Source organism: Ambystoma mexicanum, chromosome 7p, assembly GCF_040938575.1.
Source record: "Ambystoma mexicanum isolate Mex_15411 chromosome 7p, UKY_AmexF1_1, whole genome shotgun sequence".
NCBI lineage: Eukaryota > Metazoa > Chordata > Amphibia > Caudata > Ambystomatidae > Ambystoma > Ambystoma mexicanum.
In genome coordinates, this window is record NC_090939.1 from 52624646 (window position 1) to 52650341 (window position 25696).

The 25696-nt window shown below is 46.9% G+C and overlaps 1 protein-coding gene across 1 annotated transcript in view; it reads right to left on the reverse strand.

Annotated features, from left to right (window-relative positions):
• The window catches only part of WDR3 (WD repeat domain 3), a 386077-nt gene that overhangs the window by 316702 nt on the left and 43679 nt on the right, over positions 1 to 25696 (reverse strand). The window contains exon 2 of the mRNA XM_069635757.1: positions 5869 to 6081. Within this exon, the coding sequence (XP_069491858.1) occupies positions 5869 to 6039 (171 nt within the window). The 5' untranslated portion in view covers positions 6040 to 6081. The remainder of the gene's footprint in view (positions 1 to 5868; positions 6082 to 25696) is intronic.

A 25696-nucleotide genomic window follows, 5' to 3' on the forward strand; every position in this document is an offset into this window, starting at 1 on the left:
GAAAGGAAAGAGGGGCTGGATGTGTGCGTGCCTTAAGGGACACCCAAGGTGAGGTAATCACCAATGATACAGACACAGCGAGGCCTTTGCACAATACTACAAGGCGCTGTATAGCGCGGGTAAAAAGAACCGCGAGGTAGGGGAGCCAGACGCACTGAATCAGGCGACTCTCCCAAGGCTCTCCGCTCAACAAGCTTTGGGGTTGGAAGCAGACGTCTCAGGAGGACGACATTTCAGCAGCAAATCGCACAGCTTCAAACAGGGAAAGTGCCAGGGACCAATGGTGTTCCCAACAGAGACATGGAAGCAGCTGGGGGAGAAAGTGATCGGTTCTCTGCATCGCTTTTATCTACAATGTAAACAAGATGAAGATCTGCCACCTGGCCTTAGAAGGCCTAGCATAGTGGTTCTCCCAAAGCCTGGTAAATCCCCAGAACAGTGTGCCTCATATAGGCCAATATCTCTAATAAATGGGGAGGCTAAGATCTTGGCCCGAGTACTGGCCAACTGCTTGCTGTGGGTGATCGGCTCGCTGATACATCCGGACCAATGCAGGTTCATGCCCTCCAGATCCACACGAATGAACCTACGCTGAGCACAGCTCGTCATTGGTCTGGCAACTGAAATACCAGACACTCTGGAACTCGTTGCCATATTCTTCGAGAAGGCGTTTCATTTTGTGCGGTGGGACTCGCTTTGAGGAATTATGGGCTCCATGTGATTTGGAGGGAACTTCCTGGCATGGGTTCACTTAATATACACCTCCCCCAATGACAGCCGCGGGTGGCACTGAAAATGCAACAGCGGTTCAGTATGCAAAGGGGGCATAGGCTTGGTGGGGACGGCTGGGGACAGTGAATGACTGGCTGCACGGAGACCAGACACTCGCACACATCGCAGCGGAACGGATATTAATGATACACAACCAGACAGGCACTATATGGGGGGACAAAATACATGAAGAACCTGCCCGGGCCGATTAGGTTCACATGCCAAGTGTGGGTAGAGGCGCAGGAGGACATGGGTTGGTGCCGGAAAATCAACTCTTGACCAGCCCATTGGGCATAACACACACCTGAAGGAGCTGCTGAAGATGGGTTACTTTGAGAGCTGGGTGGCAAAAGGAATAGACAGCCTGGCGGATATAACACAAGAGGGGCACCTTCGGCCAGTTGAAGAGCTGCAAGGACAATATGGCCTGTCAACAGGGGAGGGATTCCATTATATGCAAATGTCTCACGCCATGAAAGCCCAATTTCGCCCCCTGGGAGAGGTCCCAAATAGTTCCCCGCTAGAGGCTAACTTATTCTCAACGGGCATCCCAGCCAAGGTCACGTCAACATTATACCAAGAGCTCACAGCAATTGGGACCACAGAGCTCACCTGTCTGAGGGAGAAATGGGAGTGGGATTTTGGAAGGCTGGAATCGGAGGAATGAGTGGAGGCTCTGATGTTCCCGAGGGAGGTGTGAATAGCCGGCCTGGCTGCGATTAATACAACTCAAGATCCTCCACAGAGTATACTACTCTTGCACAGTGCTGACTAGATAGGGCAGGGCAGACAGCGAGACAGGTCTTAGATGCGGCAGGGAAGGAGGTAGATTCTATCGCATACTTTGGGAATGTGCCCAGATTAAAGTCTTCTGGGGGAAATGCACACACCAACTGTCCACTGTAATGGCGGCTCAGGTCTATTTGTAGCCGAAGTTGGCATTGCTGGGAACATGGGTAGATACTGAGTTTACGAAACATGAAAAAACGTGCCTGGCTGTAGCACTGAGACTTGTTAAGAGACTGATTGCAGCATCCTGGAGATCTGCAGATCACCTGAGATTAAGCTAGTTGACTGCAGAACTGGACTGCTGTTCGGCCTTGGAAAGGAGAGTCTACTGGGGCTGTCCAGGGAAATTCGTAAAGATATGGGGGAAAGTGGGAAGGAGGTGGATGAAGAGCACGACGGGATGGACCGTCCCAAACCTGAACCTTCTTGCTGCCAATGTACCTCGCTAGCATCCTATGTTAGTGGCGCTCCCATGTCAATAGTAATATTACTAAATGGAATCTGCTGTACTATGCTTCAGTTGTACATTAGCTTGTTTTTGTTCTGTTCCTTATGAAAATAATAAAACAGATTGATAAAATAAAATCCGACAGCCAGGGTGGTGGTAAATGGGAGCGGGTCGCAGGCCTTCCCATTACAGCGGGGTGCGAGACAGGGGTGTCCACTCTCCTTGTTGCTTTATGCACTGGTTATGGAACCATGGGCCACAGGAGGAAAGACGAGGGAATACGGGGGGTCTCGGTAGGGGGATTACCGTGCAAAGTCAGCCTCTTTGCAGACAATGCCCTGCTTTACATCACCAAGCCGATGCAGTCGGTGCAATCCTTGCTGAAGAGTTTAGCGCAATACGGGGAACTATCTTGCTTTAAAGTTAACCTGGAGAATCAGTGGCCTACGTGGTAGGGGGGATCTCAGGGACATCGAAGGAGTACATCAAGGGGTTGCCGTTTCTGGTGCAAGAGGGCTCTTTTCGTTATTTGGGGGTACAGGTGTCACGTCACTATGGTGATCCCATTCCGAAGAACTTTCTGGCGTTATGGTCGGCCATGCAAAAGGATATGGAGAGGTGGGCGAGGTTGAGACAGTCGTGGATGGTGCACTTAAACTGTATCGAGATGGTGTTGCCCAAATTCCTGTTCTTATTCCAAAAGCTCCGGTGGTGATTGTGCAATAATTTTTCACGGACGTGAGGGCGCCTCTGCTGAAATTCCTCTGGTCGTTGGCAAATCACTGGGTTGCCTACAGGACATTGATTTTACCGAAGGCGGAGGGGGGGGCATGGAATTCCCAGATCTCGAGACCCATTATAAGGCGGCCCAGCTTTGTGTCATGGTAGATCACCTGGACCCTCTCTTTGACAAGCAGTGGGCGATCCATGGACAATGCGATCCTGACCCTGGTCTCCCTGGGTGAATGGCTGTGGGTGCACAGGCCCTGTATCCCGAGAAGGGTGCAGCAACCATCCGGGTCTAGAGGTCTTTTGGTCTATTTGGAAGGAAGGGGACGGGGGGGGTAGACTGCTGTCCACATGGTCATCACCCTGGAGTTGTATCTGGGCTCCGCCTCTGCGGGACAGGATCGAGGAGCCAATAGCATTCCAGCTTTGGTATGAGGCGGGGCCGAGCAGGGCCAGACAAATGTGGGAAGGGGGGACTTTCCGCTCATTAAAGTAGGCTGGAGGAGCGTCTGGGTCTTGAGAATCTATTGATATTCCAATATCTACAATTGAAAGGAGTGCTGATGGAAGGCCAATGGGGCGAGAACTTCAGGAGGGACTGACGGACTTTAAATGGCTCTTGCTCACAAAGAATGGCTCTCGGGGACGCATTTCTAGGTTGTACAGAACAATACTACTGGATGAGCCTAGGGATCCACTCCCAGCCAGGATCAGATGGGGACAAGACCTGGGGAAAGACATTGACAACACATTATCGGTGCAGATATGCTCAACCATCTCCCTGCATTATAGGCATCAGGCCCTGAAGTTGATCCACAGATGGCACTACCCACCAGCTGTAATAGCCAAGATGTGTAAGAGGTATGACCCGTACTGATGGAAGTGCCATTAGGTGAAGGGGAACTATAACTATATGTGGTGGGGAAACCCCAGAGCGCAATCACACTGGAGGAAGTTCTATCATGGAAAAAAGGGGTAGTTGGGGTTCACAGGGAGCTCTTGCTGTGGCTTCTTTTTGGGGTGTGGTTAGAGGAGGAGGATAAGGTGGAGGGTGGGCATAAGTTGCAGGTTATGTTGGCTGCCTCTAGATGCTGCCTATCCAAATTATGGAAGAGCCTGTGTATGCCTGTGGAAAGGGAATGGGTGGCGAAGACCCGAGCCATATACGATATTTAATACCTCACACATCGCTTGGATGAGTATGGGTCCAACATTGAAAACCTAGGACTCCCCTTTTTTGAGAAGTATGGGCATTGAGTGGGAGTGGGGATGGGGATGGGGCCCGGGCCGCGGATGGAAGGGGTGGTCTCAGTGTTTGGGAGCCGTCATATTGAAATCAATATTTTGGGAGGTTAACAGGGAAAAGTGATTCACCGTGAAATAGCTGTTAAGCCAGCCCGAGGTCTTTGGATCTGTCCCGCTCGAAGGGGTTGAACGCCCCTGTTATGAACCTACAGGAGTCAATCAGAACTTGCTGCATGAGGGAGGGTAGTGGAGGGAGATAAGAGTGGGGAGGGCGACTATGTCGGGTTGGCCTTTGATGAAGGGTTTCACGATGGTTTGTAATGCAGTATTTGAAATGCAAATAAAGTTCAATTTAAAAAACGACCAATAAAATTAACAAACAAATACAATCTCTCACAAAATGTAGTCAGTACAAAGTACGATGCCATCGCAGCATGACCATGTTGGGTGACATTTGTGGGATTTATATTTGGCCGTTTTATTCCAGCCTTCCAATAAATTGCCCCTTTGCAAACATGCAGGAAGGAATAAACAGTATAAATGAAGAAATCTGTAACGTGCTTCTGGTGGAGGCCTTAAAGTGCGACATGGAACAGAGACGAAATGTATTACCAGCAGCAAGTTCTGCCATATAACCCTAAGAAGCCCATCGATCGCTTAGCCATACAGCATACCAACTAACTGCTGTTAATTCTGCACTTAGATGAAATTAATTCTAGAAAGAACAGTGATGTCCAGTTTGCACATTATGAGCCGAATACCTTGCACATGTGCTGGCACATGGATACATTTTGTCATTCCAGTATAATGTGCCAATGCTCAACGTGAGATTCGTATGAAGCAGACTGTTCACACCGGAGAAACAGCAACATAACTATCCACGGTAGGAAGAGCATGTCCCAGAATGAAGAGGCACGGCCCTGGACTCGTCTCTTGCAGGATATAGCGACTAAGGCAATGCACCACCCTTATTTATGGGTCAACCATTTAAATGCGACTGTCAATCAGCTTACATTTACAAAGGCAGCTACCATTCTTCTGGATGCCATCAACATGTAATGAAACTTTATGCCACAAGTGTAACAAGGTAGATATATATGATCACAGAGGGTTTACATGTACATTTAGGGTTCAATAAAGCATTACAGATTTGATAATACACATTTTTCAATTATGAAAGGTTTTTCAAACGCGATCTGCATATAAGGGTAAAAAAGAAATTGAACCCTTTGAATGCCCTTAGGATGTAAACAAACCCCCAAAACTACACTTACAAATTCAGCACAATACAAATTCAATAATAATTTGAATGTAGAACCCCAAATATGAAGATACACTTTAACAAATAAAAGTAAGTAATAAAATGGGTTGACGGTTTCAGAAAAAAGTTTTGTGAAGAATAGGCATCCTCATTCACTAGTTATAGGTTTTTTAGGATAGACCGGTACGTGGCATTTATGGAGAATCTTTAGTGGAACCTTACAGCAATGCACAGAAGATACTGTGTAGCAGCCCACAAAAGATATAGTATAGATTCATAGGTTTTAATTTTCCCGAGCTCTTGATACACATTGTAGAAAGACCAACATGCTAATAACCGTAGCACTAGGGGGATGAAACCAAATCCTGCTCTACAGCCCTCACAATTTACTTGCTAGATAGGAGGGGTTATTCAACTGGTGGCATCAGCCGTGAAATAAGGACACCAAGGTTTAGACAGCACTAAGAAATGGGATTCATTTCTGGAGGTTACTCTGTAGAGCTGGCGTGCACAATGTTATGGTTGTGGACAAGAGCATTTGCCATGTCTAGCTATCACATGCAGACTTCTCACCCCAACATCATAGGACTCCTGTTGGCAGGAAAGGAAGGTTCCACAGACTCACCTTCTCACTCTTGCGCAAATCCCAGATGAAAACGTGCTCACATGCTGCCACCGCCACATAGCGTCCCTTCTCTCCACGCAGGGTGACAAAGACCACGTTTGCCTTTGGGCTTGCGATCACCCCAAAGACAGCAGTAGCTGCATAGCGTAGGTATTGCTTGGTGAGGCCCATAGTGAGAGGAGCACTTTACACCTGATATAATGGTGCGCCAGCCTGTAAGAGACAGGTAGATTAGTAAGAAACACACTGAAAAGTATACATCAACAATTATTACCCAGCGAGGGTCAATGAGCTTGTTAAAAGCAAGCTAATTGGCCCTCGCCAGGTCTTACCTGCCCAACAAGGCTCCGACGCTGCAGCGTCCCGGAGTTCTTTCGCGTCAGAGGGCACCATGGAAATGGAGAAGGGACTACGTGTTGTCCCTTTGCCCCTTCCATGGGGCCCATATTGTTTACTTTTTGTTCCCCCATTCATTTTAATGGCCACCATGGAAAGGGAGAAGGAACAACGCATTGTCCGTTCTCCCAGATTCCTGGTGATCATTTTCTTTAGCTTTTTTCTTTTCTCAAGTTGAGAAACGGTCGAAGTGCTATTTCTCAACTTGAGAAAAATGGCTCTTAGTACACCAGTATGACGTGCCAGGGTACTAATGGCAATATAACCCTCAGAGGGGGGGGCATTACCCGTAATGCCCCTGGGACTCGTTTAACTAACTATAGCCCCGGGGGCATTACCCCCCTCTTCGGATTACATTGCCTAAGCAAGTCACCCTGGGTGATGCATTTAAACCCACAGTTCACCACCATTTCAGCGATTGCTGCTCCCCATCACCCACTCACCAAGGTAGATCAGTAAAAAAATGCCCATTTCCTGGATAGCTCCAGTCCCCAATAAATACTGTGAGAATCCAGTTTCCAAGGCATTTTATGTATACATTTATCTGTTAGGTGCTTGTATTAGTTAATATAAATTCAATGCTAATTAATCTGTAAATGTGTACATATTTTAAAGTCAGGATTCTTATATCATACGCTGTACGCATTGCAAAGCCAACACTTGTTTTGCAAGGTCGAATCCTTTCTTCTACAAGGGTTTAAGTTACAAACAATCTCACATTTCTTAATTTCTTACAAAGCAATGGCACATATATATATATATATATATATATATATATATATGTTAGGGGAGTTTTCCTAAAGTCTACCAACAAGTGAGACTCAAACTATCCCTTGGCATGCACGCCCCAACTCTTAGTATAAGTCTGTGTTAGGTAAGAATTGATGTAGTAACACTGTGTGAGACTACACAACACTTATCTGATTGGTATTAGGTAACCCACCTTTTGGTATAGGTCTATACTACACAAGTTGGTAGTGTGATTGAGCAGCCAGGCCTATCTCAAGAGGGGTAAATATGAGCTGTAGAGCTGTAGCAATCACATTCTCAAATACAAGTAGCCAAGTAACACTTACACTCAAGGTTTCAGTTATAAATAGTTATTTAACAAAACTTTTTAAAGCGTTCTTTAAAAAGGGCAATTAATGTAACAATGTAAATATACTTTTTAGAATCAAAACAAGTTAGTGGATAATCTTTGGATATGCTTCTTACACAATTCCTACACCCGCAGGTGACTTCCATCACAAGGACAGTCATGGCATTTATATATCACACTAGTTGCGGTTGTAGAAAGGAAAGGTTTAAGGAAGGAAAAAGGTTGAACAGGTTCTCAGAGCATGGGACTATACTTAAATCTTCCAATGAAGTCTGGTTAAGCCTTTCCCAGCAATAACAGTCTAAAAACAAGTGACCACTTATGAGGGGCAGAAATATCAAAGTCAATGAACTAGAAGGGCATGCAGGGAGCCAGGACAGCCAAAGTGAATTGAAGCACAGTCTATGGAGCAGAGTCACTTAGATAAAAAAAAAGTCTTGCACAAAGTTAGAGAGTTTTGTAGCAATCACTCGTAGGGTCACAAGCTGTAAAGCCAGTGAAAAGCAGAGTTGGAATCAACTCTAAGGTAAACCAATGCAAGTCTCAACTGAGAAGAGCACAGCTCAAAAAGACACTGAGGTAAGTACCCCAAGTCTAATCAGTACCCCCGGTGTGAAGAAGAGTGGTTCAGCTGAATTCTGTCCTGTTGCAGCGATGTAGATCCTGGGTTCCTGAGCCTCAGTCGTGGGAACAAGAGGGAGGACATCTGGAGGACTCCTGCGGCAGCAGGTTGGAGGTTGTGGGCAGCTACAGGCTCTTTTCGGTTCAGTAGTACTTCGCAGTTTCTACGTGCGGTAAACAGCACCACTGCGGTTAACGGTTGGGCTTTCTTCACTCCTTGGGTCCCGAACTGAATGGAAATTGCAGTTTGAATGAAACCACATTTAATACCGAAACAAATGGAAAGTGCTATTTGAATAAGACCACAGCATATGGAATACTGAACGTGAACGAATATTTGAAGTTAAACCGACATATTGAATGTCAGACTGTATCTAAGCACTGTGAGCAGAAAGAAAGCATATTGAAAACTGAACAATTGAGTATGCCAACAACCAATGTGAGAAAGAACCATAAGTCAGTGGTAAATCAAAAGACTGAAGCAGAAGAGTGTTACACTAACAAAAGAGAATATAAGTGTGAAGTCAGAAGCCCAAAGCAAAGAGCTCGTGAAGGAGCCAAGCAAGGCCAAGGGGAATTTATGGTTGCGTGACCTGTAATGGGTAGACCTTGTGATCTGACAACTGCACCTAGACCAAGGGAGTTCCCCATGGTTAAGATCACGGAGAACTGTGAATTGAACGCCAAAGCAAGCTAGAAGGCGGTTCAAGTGGACCTATTATTTTCTTATGGTGAATATTGAGCAAGTGAAAGCAGCATAAGTGCTACAGTGAAATCTTGGGGAAGGTAACCCTAAGAAACAAAAGAACTGAGAAGCACTGTCTTGGGGAAGGGAACCTCAAAACCTCCCCTTTTGTGTCACCTGTGCTAGATTGACCTTGGGCAAGGGAACCTCAAGACCTGGAGGAACATTGGTAAGACAAGCAACTATTGGAACTGTATTGACCTTGGGATAGGGAAGCCAAGAAGAACTGAAGCTGAGAACAGCACTTTAGAACACTATTTTGTTGGCTAAAAAGAACGCAAAACCATGTTTATTTCTAGATGTGAGGGCAAGCATAGGTTTTGACACAGACAGACTTTTGACTTAGACTTCCCTTAGTTTTCACTAGGCAGGAGAAATCCCTACCTTAGTAATAGGGCAAGTTAGGCCTTATTGCATCCCGATATTGAAATAAAACCTTTGAAACTTGAGTTCTGTTGTTTGTGTCCCCTCCCTTGTTGCCATGCCCATCTCACAACAGGCGCACATGCGTTAGGTAAGTGGTATGGGTGAACACCCAAACACCGGATACAGCACTCCAGTAACACAGGAGCGACAGTTGGCTACCCCAAGTACTACCCCAAGTCCCACAGTACCTGAGGAGTGTTAACCCTTTAAGTGCCAAGGGCGAGGTATCTCGTCCTTGGCACTGCGTGTGCACTGCCAAGGAAGAGACGGCACCTTGTTTTGAGCGAACTGTAATCCAACCCCCGGGCTATGTGAGGCGGAGGTACCCCCTCACTGCCAGGGGGCTGGATTAACTTCGATTTCACGTCGGCGTGCGTCACGCACGTCGGAGTGAAACTGAAAGTAAATTCCCTGCAGCAGCCATTTTCGGCTGCTGCGGGGAAGAGAGAAGGTAAGAGACCTTCTTGTTCCGCCTCGATCTCCGGCTGTATTTCCGGAGATCGAGGCGGGTATCGTTGGAAAGGGGAGATTCTGGGGCGATGTGCACAAATCATACCTCTGCGGATTCCCACGGGTGTCCTCTTTTCGGAAATGCATGGGGTTCCGCGTTTTCCTTGCTGGCTTCAACACCATAGGCCCAAATCTGCAGGTTGCCCACATGAACAAAATGGGCAGTGACAAAAGGCTTGGGGTTACCAGTGGGTTACCCTTTTCCTTATGTTTTCATCGGGACACCTGTGGGAACGCGGGGCGGTAGGCCATGTGCTGTTGGGAGCGTGTTTCGATGGGTGAGCCGAGCGAAATGTGAGGAAAATGTGTTTATTTTCCCACATTTCGGACTTTGCAGGGGTGTCTGGGTAATAAAGTCTGGGGCGATGTGCGCAAATCATACCTCTGCGGATTCCCACGGGTGTCCTCTTTTCGGAAATGCATGGGTTTCCCCGTTTTCCTTGGTGGCTTGGACACCCAAGGCCCATATCTGTATGTTGTGCCTGTCGGCAGAATGTCTGAGATTCCGCTCTGACAACAGACTTGGCGTTACTTGTGTTTTAGGCTTTCTCCTTGGCAGCCAGGTAAGTGCACCCACACATGTGAGGTACCGTTTTCATCGGGACACCTGTGGGAACGCGGGACGGTAGGCCATCTGTTGGGTTGGTGTGGTTTTCATAACGTTTTGACCCATTTGCAGGTGCCCTTTGTCTCACAACCCTTTCATTTCCCAAATGTGACCTACATTTAGTCGCTGCTTTAGCCACCATACACTTTTGTAACCTGCACAAGTCACCTACCCTTGAAAAGGTCTGCCTGTGCCCTTTCAAAAAATGTATGCTTGCCGTTCCTCACCACATTGGTTTTCCCGATTTACACATGCTAAGTGCATCTGGTCAGGCCGTGAGCGTAAAACTCCTGTGTACCATGGCTCAGTGTTTGGCTTGTGGTATTGCTTGTTTTGTAAAACACTACAAAAAATGTGTACTCGCCTAACTGCAAGAGTCGGGGGAATGTAGCAGAGCATTGCTTTTCTCAACCGTACCAAGCCAACCATGTCCAACTCAGTCATTTTCCCGCTTTCCCCCCAATCGATGGCATTTTCCTCTACCTAGTTGTTGCCTGACCTACGCAAATCACCCCTTCTTAAACTTGGAATTTTGTCTACTTTTCAGAAATATATGCCTTTCTGTCCTCCAATTCGGCTTTCCTACCCTTTTCTTCCATTCCGTCCATGCATGTCCAATTGGCAAAAATGGCCAAAATCGCCTACCTCTCACAAAACGGTTGATAACCACATCAAAATAATTGTTTTCCATTTCCACTCAACCTGTTCTTGAAAGCCAGGAAATTGGGGAACTCAGCACAGCAAACCATTTGTTCCTAGCTCTTACAAGGAAAAAACCACAGGCTTTGTACATCATTTTATTGGCATTTTTTGAAAAAACCCAACATTTTCGCCCTTTTTGCTTATTTTCTCTCACCCCCCCCCCTACAGCAACCTAGGATTCCTGGGTGGCGTTACAACCTTTTTACATGTGGGAAAAAAAAGGAGCCAAATTTGGCCGAGATATCTCATGTAACAAAAAAGTTACAAGCCATTGAATGGCCACATACCGAAATCACCAAAAAAGGCCCTGGCACTGGGGAGAAATACCCATGGCACTTAAAGGGTTAAAAGATGCAGCTGGATTCTTTCCTATGCAGCAGTGGTGGACTTTCTCCTGTTCCTTGGTTGTGGTGACGAAAGGAGGGACTCTGGAAGGGATGTTGCAACAGCAGTCGAGAGAAAAGGACACTCAGCAAGGAATTCCTCGTACTCCCACATCGGTCTGCTATTTTGGTGCCTTTTTACAAGCTTCAACAATTAACGATTATCACCCAGTCAATACGCCTCAATTCTCTGGTCCTGCACTCTGGTGAGGGGACTTCGAGGAGATGGATCTTGTCTCTGGGGGGTCCAACTGGAGCTCACCAAAGTTCTGGGAGGATTCGTCCACCAGAAGACTATGCACTACAATTGGTTTGGAGGTCCCCTGGTATTGGCAGTTTGCAGCCCTGGAAGGACAAAGCATGTCAGGGGATGGTTCGTTCTGCAGGTCGTCTTATGGCTAATGGGTCCCACCAGCCAAAGGGAAGGAATCGTCCTCTTCGGAGGTCCTCTGATTATTTGAAAACAGGGTCAGGACAGCAGTGGTTGCTTCACAGTTACTGGAAGGGTCTGCAGGAGTCTCAGGTCGTCTCCTGATTCTGATCTTCTGTTCCAGTAATCGACTTGCCTCTGCCCCAGGAACCTCACCTTTTATCAGAATTTCCCATTCATCCTCTGCAAACTCTCCCTGAAGTTTACAGAAAGGGGCGGGTGGCTGTCCATTCAGTACAACGAGCCCACTGGTAGGAACTGGTTCCTTTCAGGCACATCAGCAGATACAGGATAGCAGAGTTTCGGGATCCTCCCATGTTTCCTGTCCTTGCAGACACACTGGAGCCTCGGCAGGCTACACAAAGGGTTCCCGCCAAAGACACAACTCACATCGATACCTCTCCCTCTTCCCCTCTCCCAGAATGGCAGAAGAAGGGCCAAGAAAGACCAACCACATAAGAAATGGCAAAAGAAAGGAGCCACCATGTTGGAACATACGTGACACTCATGTGCACAGCGGCAGCTGTGCATACAGCCTGCGGTGGAAAATTGCACAAAAGTCAGTAGAACATGTCCACTGCCACCAGCCATAACTAGAACTAGGATTGTTAGGGTAACTAAAAAGTTACAAGAGCAGAGATAAGGGGGATACTAGGTATTCCCTCAGCACTCCACACAAAGGATGGATAAAAAGAATCCTATCCTGAAGAACTATAGTTCGTAAGGAAAATAAAACTATAATAAGGAGAGCCCAAGGGGCTCCCATCAACACTGCACAGAGTACTCTGTGCTGCAAAAGTGAAACACAGATACCTTTTAAAAAGGTATGGAGGAAAGCAAGACTCCATACAATAAGGTAAAACATAGAACAGGGTTCCATGATTAGAGCAGTAAAGAATGAATAAGGGGGGAAAATGCTCCCCTCATTCAGGAGAACAGAAAAAGGTCCAGAAGTCCAGCAACAAATGCTGGGGGTCTCACTAGGAGAGGGGATTAAGCATAAGAACTGATAAATCTCCCCAACAATATATTTTAAAAATCCAATGGCAAAATCTTGGAAGCATTGGTTGAATCTGAAGAGGTAACAAGTTTCCAAACTTACCTCAAGTCCAATGATGCAGTTTTACCAAGATCCACGAGTTTGCCATTTTAGATGGACAAATAGTATCTTCTACTTTATCTTACAGCTTTTAAACAACGTGAAAAAAGGATAATTTTCTGAGTGACTTCAGAGGTCCTCAGGATAATAGTTCCAAACTTCTGAGTAACGGGTTAATCTGATAAAACAACTACTCAAAATGTGGTTACCTCAATATGCCAACATATTTAAATATGGATCTGTGCAATCAGTATCTTAGATAGGAACCGTTGGTAGCAGGAACACTCACTGCAGGGAACGAAATTACAATTGGATAAGCAGGAGCTAAAAGTGGCCCCTGGGTGTTGTAAGGAAGGCATGGTATTAAGAAAAGACAGACACAAGTGATCACAGTTCAAGGGTGTTCATTGAACTGTATATGTTGGGTGGAAAAACGTCTAACCTAAATGTAAGATGGGAGCAAGCTACGACCATCACAACCAAATACCAAAAAGAGTGTGGGATAGGATTCACAAGAAAGAAAGAAGTGTTCACAAATGATAAGTCAGGATTGTGATAGTCGGGCGGTCTCCCTTCCCCATGTTTTGAGCACGGGACAAGGTGAGGCTCCTAAGCACAGAACACGCTCAAGCTTTCCCAGCACAAGACGATAGTTACGCTTCATGTATCAGGGCTGTCAGTGGTTAAGTCTCTTTTCTACAAAAAGTCTCTTGCCTCCAAGGACCAGATAGACTCCAAAATAACAAACAAAAAGTTCCTTTCAAATGTATGTTGGGTGATGCCTTCCCCTCTGGATTCCCCCCTCTTCCAGGTGCAGACCCTTCTCGACTGTTTGCCTCTCTCCGTCGGGTTCACTCTGGCTTTTGCAAGTATTTTTAAACGGATACCTGTGGACATCCCTCTGCCAGGTTCACGCCATTTCTTGGGACTTCAGACTTCGCCCCCCTCTTTGCATTTCCTTTTGCTTTCTCTTGATGCAGGATTCATTTCCCTTTTGCTCTCTTAAACAGTTTGTTGGTCAAAGACTTTCGACTGTATGGAGGATTTTACTAGACCCCTGTATGACCACTACGACCCAAGTCTCTTGTGCCGTTCCTAAGGCCTTCTGGGTACGGTAGTTTCAACCATAGGATAATCGCCCAGAGTTTCTCAAGTAAACACCCACGTGGTGTCCGACTCCTCCGTAGCAGGTTTTCCTCTCTCGTATTTAACAAACAGTTCTTTGTACTTTATTCAATTAGCTGTATTGCTACTTTTGTGCAAACACAGTTCGGTTTCTTATCGGCTCGCCCCTCGACTCACCAGCTGTGATGAACCGATTGGCTTTTCCTTGTCTCTGGAGTGAAGGTTGGTACCACAGTGGCAAGTGTCTCCCCTCGGCTTGGTGATCAGCGAAGGAGGGCCTTGTGTAACGTTGACATCTGCTGCAACACACGCAGGCTATTGTTTGCAGTCTTACGATTCCTTCTGTGGAGGTTTCACGGGCCTGGCTCGGAAAGGGCAAGGTTGCGTCTCGCATTGTCACCCTCTCGGTACGTGCCACCTTTCTCCTCTTGAACTGCCGTGCTGAGTTAGCTCTGTCGTTGTGCGGTCCGCCTTGCTCGTATTGTGCTCTCTTGCTCCACCTTTTATCCATGTGGGGAAGGGGAAAGGGCCGTCAGGTGTGTGTGATCCTGGTCAATTGCCTGACTTTGCCTAACCCTGGTGTTGGCTCATGTTAAGTAAACGGCTTTGGTGTTTGTTCGTCGTCTTTCATGATGTGCAAACATGTTCGTGTCAGAAAAGGGGGATGGGGGTGTAGAGTTTGAGCTTCCTATATAGCAGGATGGGGAAAAGGTATTAGAAGAAGGGGGATACTGCGTCTCACCCGTCGGTGTCCCACTTCCACTCCCTGAGGAGCCCCCATCCAGGTGATCAATCCTCACTGGTCCACCCCCAGGAACTGGATCCATAGCGATGGCTGTGTCCTGCCCACCTGGATGGCAGATCCCCAGGGACTAGCCAGGGAGACACCTTCAGGTTTCTCACAGTGTCCAACATTATCTAGTGACCAGGAGCTACCACTGAGGAACGAGGAGCTAGTATATAGCTTTCCGCAAATCTAACTTCCACATAAGATGCAAACATGTCATTTTGTCCATTATTTATGACCCCTTATGCTTTAAATGATGCATAGGTGCATCCCAATGTTTATTTATAGATTGTCCCACACGCACAGAATTAAATTCACACAAGTGTATTTGTTAAACACCAGTTGGCCTTGGGATCCAAGAACAGCTTGAGGTAGAGGTTGTTATCAAATTAACTAGGTTCTTCTAGGCAACAACCAGGAACTAAATAGCTCCCAGCAATTTCGAACCCTGCACTGTTTGCACAATTTTTTAACAAAGAGTAAGGACTGACAACATTTTGTTCTATGTGAATTTGTAGGACTACCATAAACGAAATATGTGAATTAGTAACAAAAAAGGACTCATTCTAATGTCTTGTCATTTGCTTGGTTAGAGTGGATGCAAGCCCAGTGGGAGTCTATAATACACCTTCCAATCGGAGAAGAAATTGTCATAGAAATGCTTAGTATACGGTGCAGGGGGCGTTTAAGTAACAGACTCGCTGTGGCCTTGCTTGTTCTCAGTCATTACCAGCACGGCGACCCCAAGTGAGCTGCAGGGCCCCTCCACTCCACTCCACTCCACTCCACTCTTTCCACCTTATGGCCGTGGTCAGGTCCCCATGCGGCCCCAGTCCCCCTCGTGTTGCTCAGTTCCCTTCTCCCTGGCCTCCCCCTTCCCCTCCCTCCGCCCGCCTCCCAGACCTCCCTCCTCCCGTGATTGGCTGACTGTCTGGTCTTAACTGAACCAGCTATAGCAGCTCTGCGGCTAAGGGCCCTGCACTGGCAGCTCCAAGATGTGTCTACCGGTGTCCGCAGGGGAAGCAAAGGAAGCCAGCAACCAACAGACACCAACAAAACTGTAAGTGTGGCATGGGTGGGGTGTAGAGCAATTGCTCTACTCCAGAAAGCCCCCGCTACTCTACCTTACATAACGTAGACTGCCATAGATTTACACCATGCATACTTGGAGAGATTTGTGACCACCAACCTAAATCCACTTTTGGGTGAACTGTAAATGTTGCATTCCATTACATACTAACATACTAACCAATGTTAATTAGTGCCACACCTATAGAAAATGATCAAGATTAGCTTGCATCACATTTAGACAGGTGTAACAATGTTAGCATATGCCACACTTAGCTGTCATCCTCAACTCAGCCCTCGTCGCAACTAGATAGAGATATGGACGGGATTGTGAATGTTGGCATGTGCTATATTTGGATGGAGCCGTGGTTGATGACGGGTGCCACACTTGGATGGAGTAGTGAATGATAGCAGGCATCACAACTAGACAACGGCAATGGCCGTGCCTGTAACCAATCCACTAACAACTTCATCCCTCTGCATACACCTCTCAAACGCTGACCAAACACAACCAAAAGCCTAAACACAGCAATCCGCACAAACTTCACTACACTGCAACAACAAAACAAACCACACAGACTTGCACAACAGCACACGACGACTACCGGCCGTAAAACACCCCATGCCCAGCCAACTGACCCACCGGGCTGAGTCTGCCAGTAGCACATCACCGCTCGCTTGCACTTTTTCAGCTCAGCTTATTCCCACTAACTAACCCCCCCACCCCCTTCTCACCTTTTCAGAGCTGCCAGAGCGCCAGGGATAATGTTAAAGGATATTTGTACCGCGCACTAACATTAACATAGATTTACATCTACTTTTCAATTAGAAAAATTGTTTGTGAGTATTTTTCAATTTGTCACCAACTTAGATGAATTTTCATTTGATATCCTAGACTTTTCTGAGTGGATATCTGTTATGCTAGGTCAGAATCAGGAAAAGCACAGGGATGCATGGTGTCTGAACACTTCTTTATTCTTACTATAATGAAAACCAAGCCGTAACCTGTCCCCAAGGCTAGGATTCGGCGCCCCACTTTACAGGGAAATACATAAAAGGGTGCTCATCAGGATGTCTCACATAAATTAAGTCCTTCATAGATCATCCTATTCTAAACTGAGTTCTCTTCCTACCACTGCAAAGTAAACCAAATGCATTAAAGACATACTCTAGGCAATTGCCCAAATAAAGGTACGGTGGCAGGTTTCTGTCCTCCACCCTGTTTCCTCTTTACCATAAACTCCTCGCCTATATGCACAATCCCAAACCTGCACTGAGTGCTTGTTTAGTCTCCTTCCATTTGCAACTTGGGTCCATCAAAAGTCTTTGTCCTTTTTAGTCTTGGATTCTTTCAGTCTATTCCCTCTGTACTTTTCCCAGACTGGGATGCATCTTTATCCCTACCCCCCACCATGGTTTATAATCAGACTATCGTTACCCACTCTGGAGTTGTTCCTTTTCTCTGTTCCACTCAGGAACTAGCGTGATCATATCCCCACTCAGGGGCTTTGTTCACTCTCGACCCCCCACACTTTATTTTGTGTTTCTGCACGCTCTGAGATTTTTCCATGCACTCACCAGCCTTTGGGGCTTCTCGTTAGTCTCCCCACCTTGGGGTCTCGTGCCATTCTCCCCACCTTGTGGCTTCACGATTCCCATCCCACCTTGGGGTTTCTTGCGGTTTGCCCCACTCTGGGGCTATGCTGCTCTCTCCCCGCCTTAAGGCTGTTTTGGTATTCTCCAAGCCTAGGCTTCGCCACTTTCCGCCTTCCTTCATCTTGCCCAGAGTCACATCTTATGTGCAATGCTCCCTGGGAGGGTCAGTGAGCCAGTTTGACTCGGCTCATCAACTGGTTTCTGCATCAGCATCAGCTTGTTCGCTTTTCCTGCTGGCTCTGTGCGGGACTCTGGCGGAGGCTTCCCTGCGGGCCGGCCTTTCTGCTCTCTTTCAGCTCCTTGCTCAGGGGCACTGTGGCCTTTCTGTGGTGCCAACTGCTTGGGAGAATGCCACACCTGGCTTACTCTCGCTCTGTCTCGATACCCCTACCACAAGGATCCCGGCTCTGAGTCCTGCATCGGTCTCTCACCAATTCTGGCAGTTGTTTTGTCTGATTCTTCTCGAGGGGGCAGGCCCATCCACTGTTCTGCTGTTTCAGGCCAGGACAGTGGACACTTAACGTCAGCAACCAAACCAGCCGTTATAACCTTACTGGGAGTGGATTACTTTTTGGCAACAAAGACTCCCATTCCAGAATGGAACTTCCCACCCAAATCACCTGCTCTGCATATGGAAAAGAAGTGTATACCTCCTGCAACCATAGTATTTTACAAACATCATTCTTTACCTCTCTTGGCTGCAGGCAATGCTGAACAAAACCTGAATGTCAGGGTCAACAGAGGAGGACACCTCTCAAATTGTTTCTGTGATGTGTATAAGAGGACGGATTGTAATGCAAATAGACTACTACAGAGGCATTGGGACTGCTACACAGAGGCGAGCCTCCACAGTATTAACTCCCTGGAGGGACAGAGGCAAGCAGGGCCGCACATCCAGCAGAAGCAGGGCAGGCGAATAAAAAACTAACTGGACAGCTACTGGTTGGCGTTCTATCCGACCTAGACGCCCAGGTCAGAACGAGAGCAGAGATGGAAAGACACCTGTCTCGCCTGGTGGTGCGACCAAGCAGGACCTATGCTGGAACAGGAGGCCATTAACAGATGCAGAGATCAGACTGTTTGAGGGAAGCCGGATCCCCAAACTCTGTATATGTCGGATCGTAGCTACAGAGATACATAGCAGCAGGGAAAGCCTATGAGGTTTCGGGAGCCTGTGAAACCAGACAAAAGACATCACTACAATGTACAAAGATTGCGAATAATAGCTGGGGCTTCTGAGAGCCTGAGAAAGCCAACTGTGCAAATACCATATAAAATGGGGAGTGAGTAATCCGAACGTTGTGAAAAATAGCGGAAAAAGCTATTCAGGTTACAGAAGCCTGAGAAACTGGAGAGTAAAAACACATATGAAAGGGGGACTGAGAAAAGTACTAACATTCTGAATAACGGCTACAAAAAGCTATTCAAGTTACATGAGCCTGAGAAACCAGATTATGAAACTAACACATGAAAGGGGGAAAGAAAGCAATATGAATAATTGAATTAAGGTTAAGAAAGCCAGAAAGATTGTAAAAGTTTATACAACCATGGCGGACTACCACCCTATCCAAAATAACTTGTGTGAAAGAAAAGAAGCGGTCTGAGGACTACAGAGCTTTGGGGAGTCCTAGCGCCTCAAAGGAGGAAAGGACAGAAACAGTGTCTTGAAGCAATACGGGAGAAATGTTATTGTTTGCATCAAGAAACAGTTTTCTTCATTAAAAAGTTGACACTAGGAGTGGGTAGGAACCCTAGGTCAAGCCATTGTGGCAAGGGGGCTCATAGGAGACATTCCCACCCTAATCAGAAGGGGTACACCTTCTGCTCAGCACCACATGCCATCTACAGTACGAATGATTACTTGTTATTGAATGGAGACCAGAGTGGGAGACTCATGGGTTCTGTCAACAGGCCAGTGGCTTGAACGGACCATGATATGGTGCTAACAGAAAATGATGTAGCTAGGATCTGCCGGGCGGACACTCAATGGAGGGGCAATGAATCCTTATGGCGGGATCTGATTTTCGCAGAGCAACTCCACAATGACATAGCAGAATATTTGTACATGAATACGGGGAGATGGGCATTTGCACTGTATTGGAAGCAAGTAAAGCCACCTGAAGGTGGCATCTAATGAGAAGAGGGGCCCAAAGAAAGAGGGAGTGGAGGCACATGGAGGAGGTTCTCATGTGGGACATAGCGAAAACGGAGGACAGGTTGCACTCCGAGGAAGGCTATAAGGATGCAGACCTCCAGGCATTGCAGCTAAAAAGGGTAGAACTAGGGGATACCCTCTGTAAGCTAAGGTTGCTCAAGCAAAGATTTAATGAAAAAGGGTACAAAGTCGATGTGCTAGTAGCGGTGAGGCTCAGGGCCCAGAGAGCAGACAGGTGGGTCTCATCTATACAGTATGAAGCGGGGCCGAGAGAGATAGCTGCGTGCTTTGCGCAATATCTCAGAGCCATAGAAATTATCAGGCTGAACTGGGAAGAGATAGGAACCATGGAAGACCCAATTACAGTGGAAAAAATAATGGAGGCTATAAATAGACTCCCTAACAGGAAAGCTCCAGGCGAGGATGGGTATAAAAACAATCAGCAGTAACACTCCTCCCATTTATGTCTAAGCTTTATAATAACATTCTGGAAACAGGGGTAGCCCCCCAGTGCTTCAACAAGGCGTGAATATCGGTCATCCCCAACGAAGGTTGGGAACCAAGCTACTGTCACAATCTTACCACCCGATATCATTGCTCAATTTGGACGAAAAGTTCTTTACGAGGGTACTTGCCACGCGACTACAGGTGATGCCGCGTTTGATACACCCAGATCAGGTGGGGTGTATTTGGGGACGGCAGAGAGCAGATGCAATGCAATTCAATGCAAAAAACAATTAGCCTTATGGAGAATATGGCGAGGGAAGGGGAGACTATGCTTTCATCAGCCTCAACGCAGAGAACGTTTTCGAATAGATGGGGTGGGCGTTATGGTTTGCAATTTTGTAGAAAGTGGGTCTTGGGGAAAAGAGCGAAAAGGAGTATAAGGACACTCTACACCAACCACACTGTTCAGGTATTAGTAAATGGCAAGACGTCTTCTGAATGTAGCCTGTTGATAGGGACAAGGCAAGGGTGCCCCTGTCCCCGCTGTTATCACCCAGTCTATAGAGCCACTGGGCATCACACTAAGGAGTAACAGTAGGGTAAAGGGCATAATGGTGTGAGAGACAGAGTACAAACTGGGACATGTACATGAACATCCTCCCCCATGTGCATCACGCACAGAGCAATACACAAACAAGGCGCAGAATTCCTAAGCGCAAAACTGCGCCTACATCAACCGACAAGAACACTAAGATCAAGCACAGACATACGCCTGGAACCAAAACCCTACAACAGGAAAAAATTCGGAGGATCGTCTTTCTCTCACCAGGCACCCAAAACCTGGAACGACCTACCTAAGAATATACGGAATACAACAAACCACCTAGCATTCAGGAAACTCCTCAAATCATGGCTCTTCAAAGCGTAACCACCATGGAGATGCACCAGAATGCCCATACACTAAAACAATGATGAAAATAACCCCAACTTCGGCCACTCTCAAATTGAACAAACGCTCAAGCCAAAGAACCACCCACTCGACAGAGCATAAGACATCATGGAAGACAGCCGCAAAGGAAGGCTACAGAGACTGACCACCTAACTAGACCCAGACCAAACCCAGACCTACACTCTCCCGCGCTTACGCACCGGACGAACACAGCCAGACTGGCAGACGCATCTGATAGACGTTGGCCTGCTTCGCATGTGGATAGGACTGTTCGAAGGATAACACGCCCGAGCCTAGGAAACGTAAATGCTAGCTTATGCCACAATCAAAGCCGTGAACACCAACCTGCGTGGCGTTTGGATGGAGTTGTGAACGCTAGCTTGCCCACTCCTGGACCGATCTCTAAACACTAGCCTGCGCCGCGACCAGATAAAAGTGTGAATGTTGGCATGATCACACCAGTATGGAGCCCCAATCAGGAGCCCCAATCATTGGCCTGCGCCGCGCCTAGATGGGAATGCGAGGGCCAACAAGTGCCACTCTCCCCAGAACCGCGAGTACTAGCATTGGTAAAGGTCAGGTAACCCACTAACCAATAAGCTCAAACTCCGCATACTTATCTCACTCAAAAACTCACACAACCATCTCTCGCACAACAAACCGCACGCACTTCACAACACTGCAACACCACATAAACCGGAACAGCAGCACACGTGGACTGACTCCAATCCGATACCTGCACCAAAGCTCAGCACCCGGTGTATACTGAGTTGAAGCTGCCAACAGCACACCACTTCTCTCACTATCCTACTCCCTTCTTCAACCTACTAATCCATCCCACCTTTATCGTTTGCAGATCCGCCTGAGCGCCTGGGGACCAATTCCGTTGGTGACGGTGCGCGGTACAAATACCTTTAACATTTAACATGTGTGCAACATAGTGAGTTCGGTCCGGCAAGCGCTGTGCATTGTGGGAGAACGCGGACGTGTATTGGAGTTTAAGGTCAACACTTCCCAAGTTGACTCTGTTCCCCTGCAAACCGTGAAGTGTCACTTCCAGTAGATGACCTGCTTGAAATCGGGATCCCCATAGAAGCATATGATTTAAAAAAGAAAAGAAAAAAAAAAAAAGAACTGGGTGTGCGTTTCAGTAGGAACCAGACAGACCTCTACGTAGCCAACTTCCCGCCGCGATTGCAAAAGATTTTCACTGATATAGAGGCATGGTCCCGACTTAGCCTATCCTGGCTTGGGAGGCTCTGCAAGGTGAAAAGGGACCTTACACCCAAAGGTTCTTTACCTATATCAAATGTTGCCCACATTATCGCCAGAGGACCACTTTAGTGAACTAAAACGCACGGTCAGCCGGTTTATCTAAGAGTGGGGAAGCAGATGGTAGCATTACATATCTTGATAAAACCCAAAGACAAAGGGGGAGTTGGGCTTCCTGATATGTTCACATATTACAGATCAGCGCAGTTACAAGTTACCTGCGAGTAGATAGAGATAAACAATGGGTTACCATAGAGAACCACCTGCTTTGCTCGGTGACCATAGGCAAATGGCTATGGGCCCCATGGAAAGCGGTTCTGTTTAAGGTTTAACACCATGAGAGCCTAGGCACAGTGTGGGCACTGTGGAGGGCAAGAAGAAATATGAAAGGGGTCCCAACGTGGCACTCTCCCTCATATGGGCGTCTCCGATGACAGAGGACCCACTTAGATTCCAAGACTGGTATGAGGTGGGACTTGAGACGGCAGGGCAGGTGGTGAAAGGGGAAAAAATATTTGGGGCTTGGGGTACGTAAAGAAAGTTTGCATATCAGTATTTAGCCATCTGTAGCTGAAAGGGGTGTAGATTTCTCCTAAATGTAAGGAGCAGCTCCAAAGAGACCTGACTGCCATTGAGGCTGTGTTTAGCACTGCAATGTCCACAAGGCTTATTCTCAAGGCTGTATGAAAAAGGAAGAAAAGGAACCTAATACGGATGGCTCCCATCCCATGCACACTATCAAGCAACCACCAAAAAGGTGGTAAAGAGATGTAATTTATTAATTCCAAGCAGTTCAGTAAATTACGTCTCTTTACCACCTTTTTGGTGGTTCCTTGATAGTGTGCATGGGACGGGAGGAATCCGTATTAGGTGCCTTTTCTTCCTTTTTCGTGTGTATGTTGGGCCTTTGTGCCAAGGCCTTATTTGCTCCCGTGCACCTTGAACTTTGAAACCAGCCTAGCAGGAATCCTATAACAGTGAACTTTCTATCTACCACAAGGGGTGCACCTAGTTACCCTCTTTATTCTCAAGGCAATACCAGTCTTTGTTTGCTGCACAAGGTGGAAGGGGTGGGGGGGGGAGTTTGAGACTTATAAGAGAAGCTGGAACAGAGGCTTGGAGACGGATGAGAACCAGTGGAAAACTGTGTCTTAACGCCCACCGCACGTCGATAGTGTTCCAATACAAATTAGATGGTATCAAGCGATGAGTGGCAGCTGGACGTCACACGCCTTTCGAATACGTATCCAAGAATAAATCCACAATGCTGGTGGGAATATGATTATTGGCACATGTGGTGGGCCTACTCAAAGATGTATACCTACTGGAGGGAGGTCCTAGGCTGGATCAAAAGCTTGGATGGGATAGAGAGGAATCTTGATCCACTTTTGGTACTTTTTGGTGTGGAAGTGTGTGAGGATTAATGGGGCCAGCTGCCGCACATGGTACACTTCCTTTTACTAGCGGCACAGGTATGTGTATTCATAAGATGGAAGCAGCTACTGCTGCCATCAGAACAGCAGTGGGTCCTAAATGGTAGGGATATCTACGAAATGGAGAACCTGATCAGTGCACTGCACAATCGCAAACCATACAGAGAAATGGGATGGTCCACCTTCCTGTCCAAATACAGCACTAGAGCTGACGGCGCAAATACTCAGGAGCCCGGGGCATGAATGATAAGTTGTACTAAGGAGCCGAACAGGCAGGCTTGGATGTTGGGACATCACATCGCAGTGTCTGGACGAGTGCATTGACACAGGCCCTGTCCCATGTACAATGTTGGATGCAGCCCACACCTGCGCGCTGGACTACAGAGAAAATGACGACACACAGCTGCAATCCTAGGTGGAAGTGTGGGGAGGGTTAGGAGAGGGGGAGGAGTAGGTGGAGGGGATAGAACTGGTTTTGAATCGATATTTGAGTGATTTGCAAAAGTATTGCATCGTAATGAAAATGCTAATTACATGTTAAGTGATCACTGGTGATGGACGCAAAATATGAATAATGAAAACAAATATGAAAAAAAAGGACTGCAAAACTTAATTTTAAAAGGCTGGAGAGAATATCCTGCTAGTCAAAAGGAATTTTGGAAGACTGAAAACAAGTCAAGTATAAACTGGGCCATGCAGAAGCCTTGCCGGGGCCTGTTTAACAAATGGGGATTTGCGGACTTGAAACATGACTTACAATCGTCCCGAGTTCGACTTCTGGTTCACCACATACAGTGTCATAAGTGGGATGTTGAGCAATTGACAAACTGGGGACCCCCCCCCCTCTTCACCAAGACCAGTGTGAGAGCCAGAGTTCCCTACTCTGGCCACTCCCCAATCCATTGGCTTTCATCTATATAGCCTGGAAACCATATCCATACCCCCAAAGGAGAGACGTTTAATACCAACAAGCTTATGTCTTTCCCCTCTACCAGGGAATTACATCAGGCTGGCACGTAAATCTGGACTAGCTTGGCAATACAACCTAGATGTTGCTACCGGGGTAGTAGATCCCAACTATAGGGGGGGGGGGGAGCTGAAGTTGATCCTATATAACTATGGAACCTCCAATTTTCTAGTTAAAGAATGGGGGGCTGTAGCGAATCACTGAGAAAGCCCTTACCCCCAAGAAAGGTGAACTTTACTTTAAACCGTGAGGAGGTCAATGAGTTTTGGGTTTTGGAGAAGGAGACCTTGCTAGAGAGGAACCTGAGGGGAGAGAAGCTGAGTAAACAACTGCATTACCTGATCTTGTCTTCGCTCAAAGGAATAACCCTGACCCAACGTTAGTTTTTCCCAGTGTAACCTTAGAAGAGCTGGGTCGTAGCCAAGCTGGTCCAACCACCAAATATATATTATTTACCACCCGCTACCCTGTTGCCTTCCCTATACGGAACAACACTAGTCAACAGATCCTCAAATACCTCATTCCCCTTTATCTAGAGTAGGATTACCCATGGAAATCCTCAACAACCAGGGTACTACTTTTATGTCAAAGATAATGGGAGACGTAAAAGAGATGTTAAAAAGCGAAACTCATCGGACCTCCGTTTATCACACCCAAACGGATGACCTGAGGTTTAATCAAACCCTGAAAAGGATTCTCTAAAGGTTGGTAGACACAGATGGCAGAAACTGGGATGTTAGGATTCCGTGGGCCCCATTTGCCATCAGAAAAACTCCATAGTAGTCTCTAGGCTACTCGCAGTTTGAAATACTGTATGAACGAGAGCCTCAAGATGTTTTAGATATGTTGAAAGAAACCCGGGAAAAAGCCTTCCTACCATTTCCAAAACAGCACAAAAATTCAAATCTCATATAGGAGGTAATAAGGGAAGTTGGCAAACGCCATCTCGGT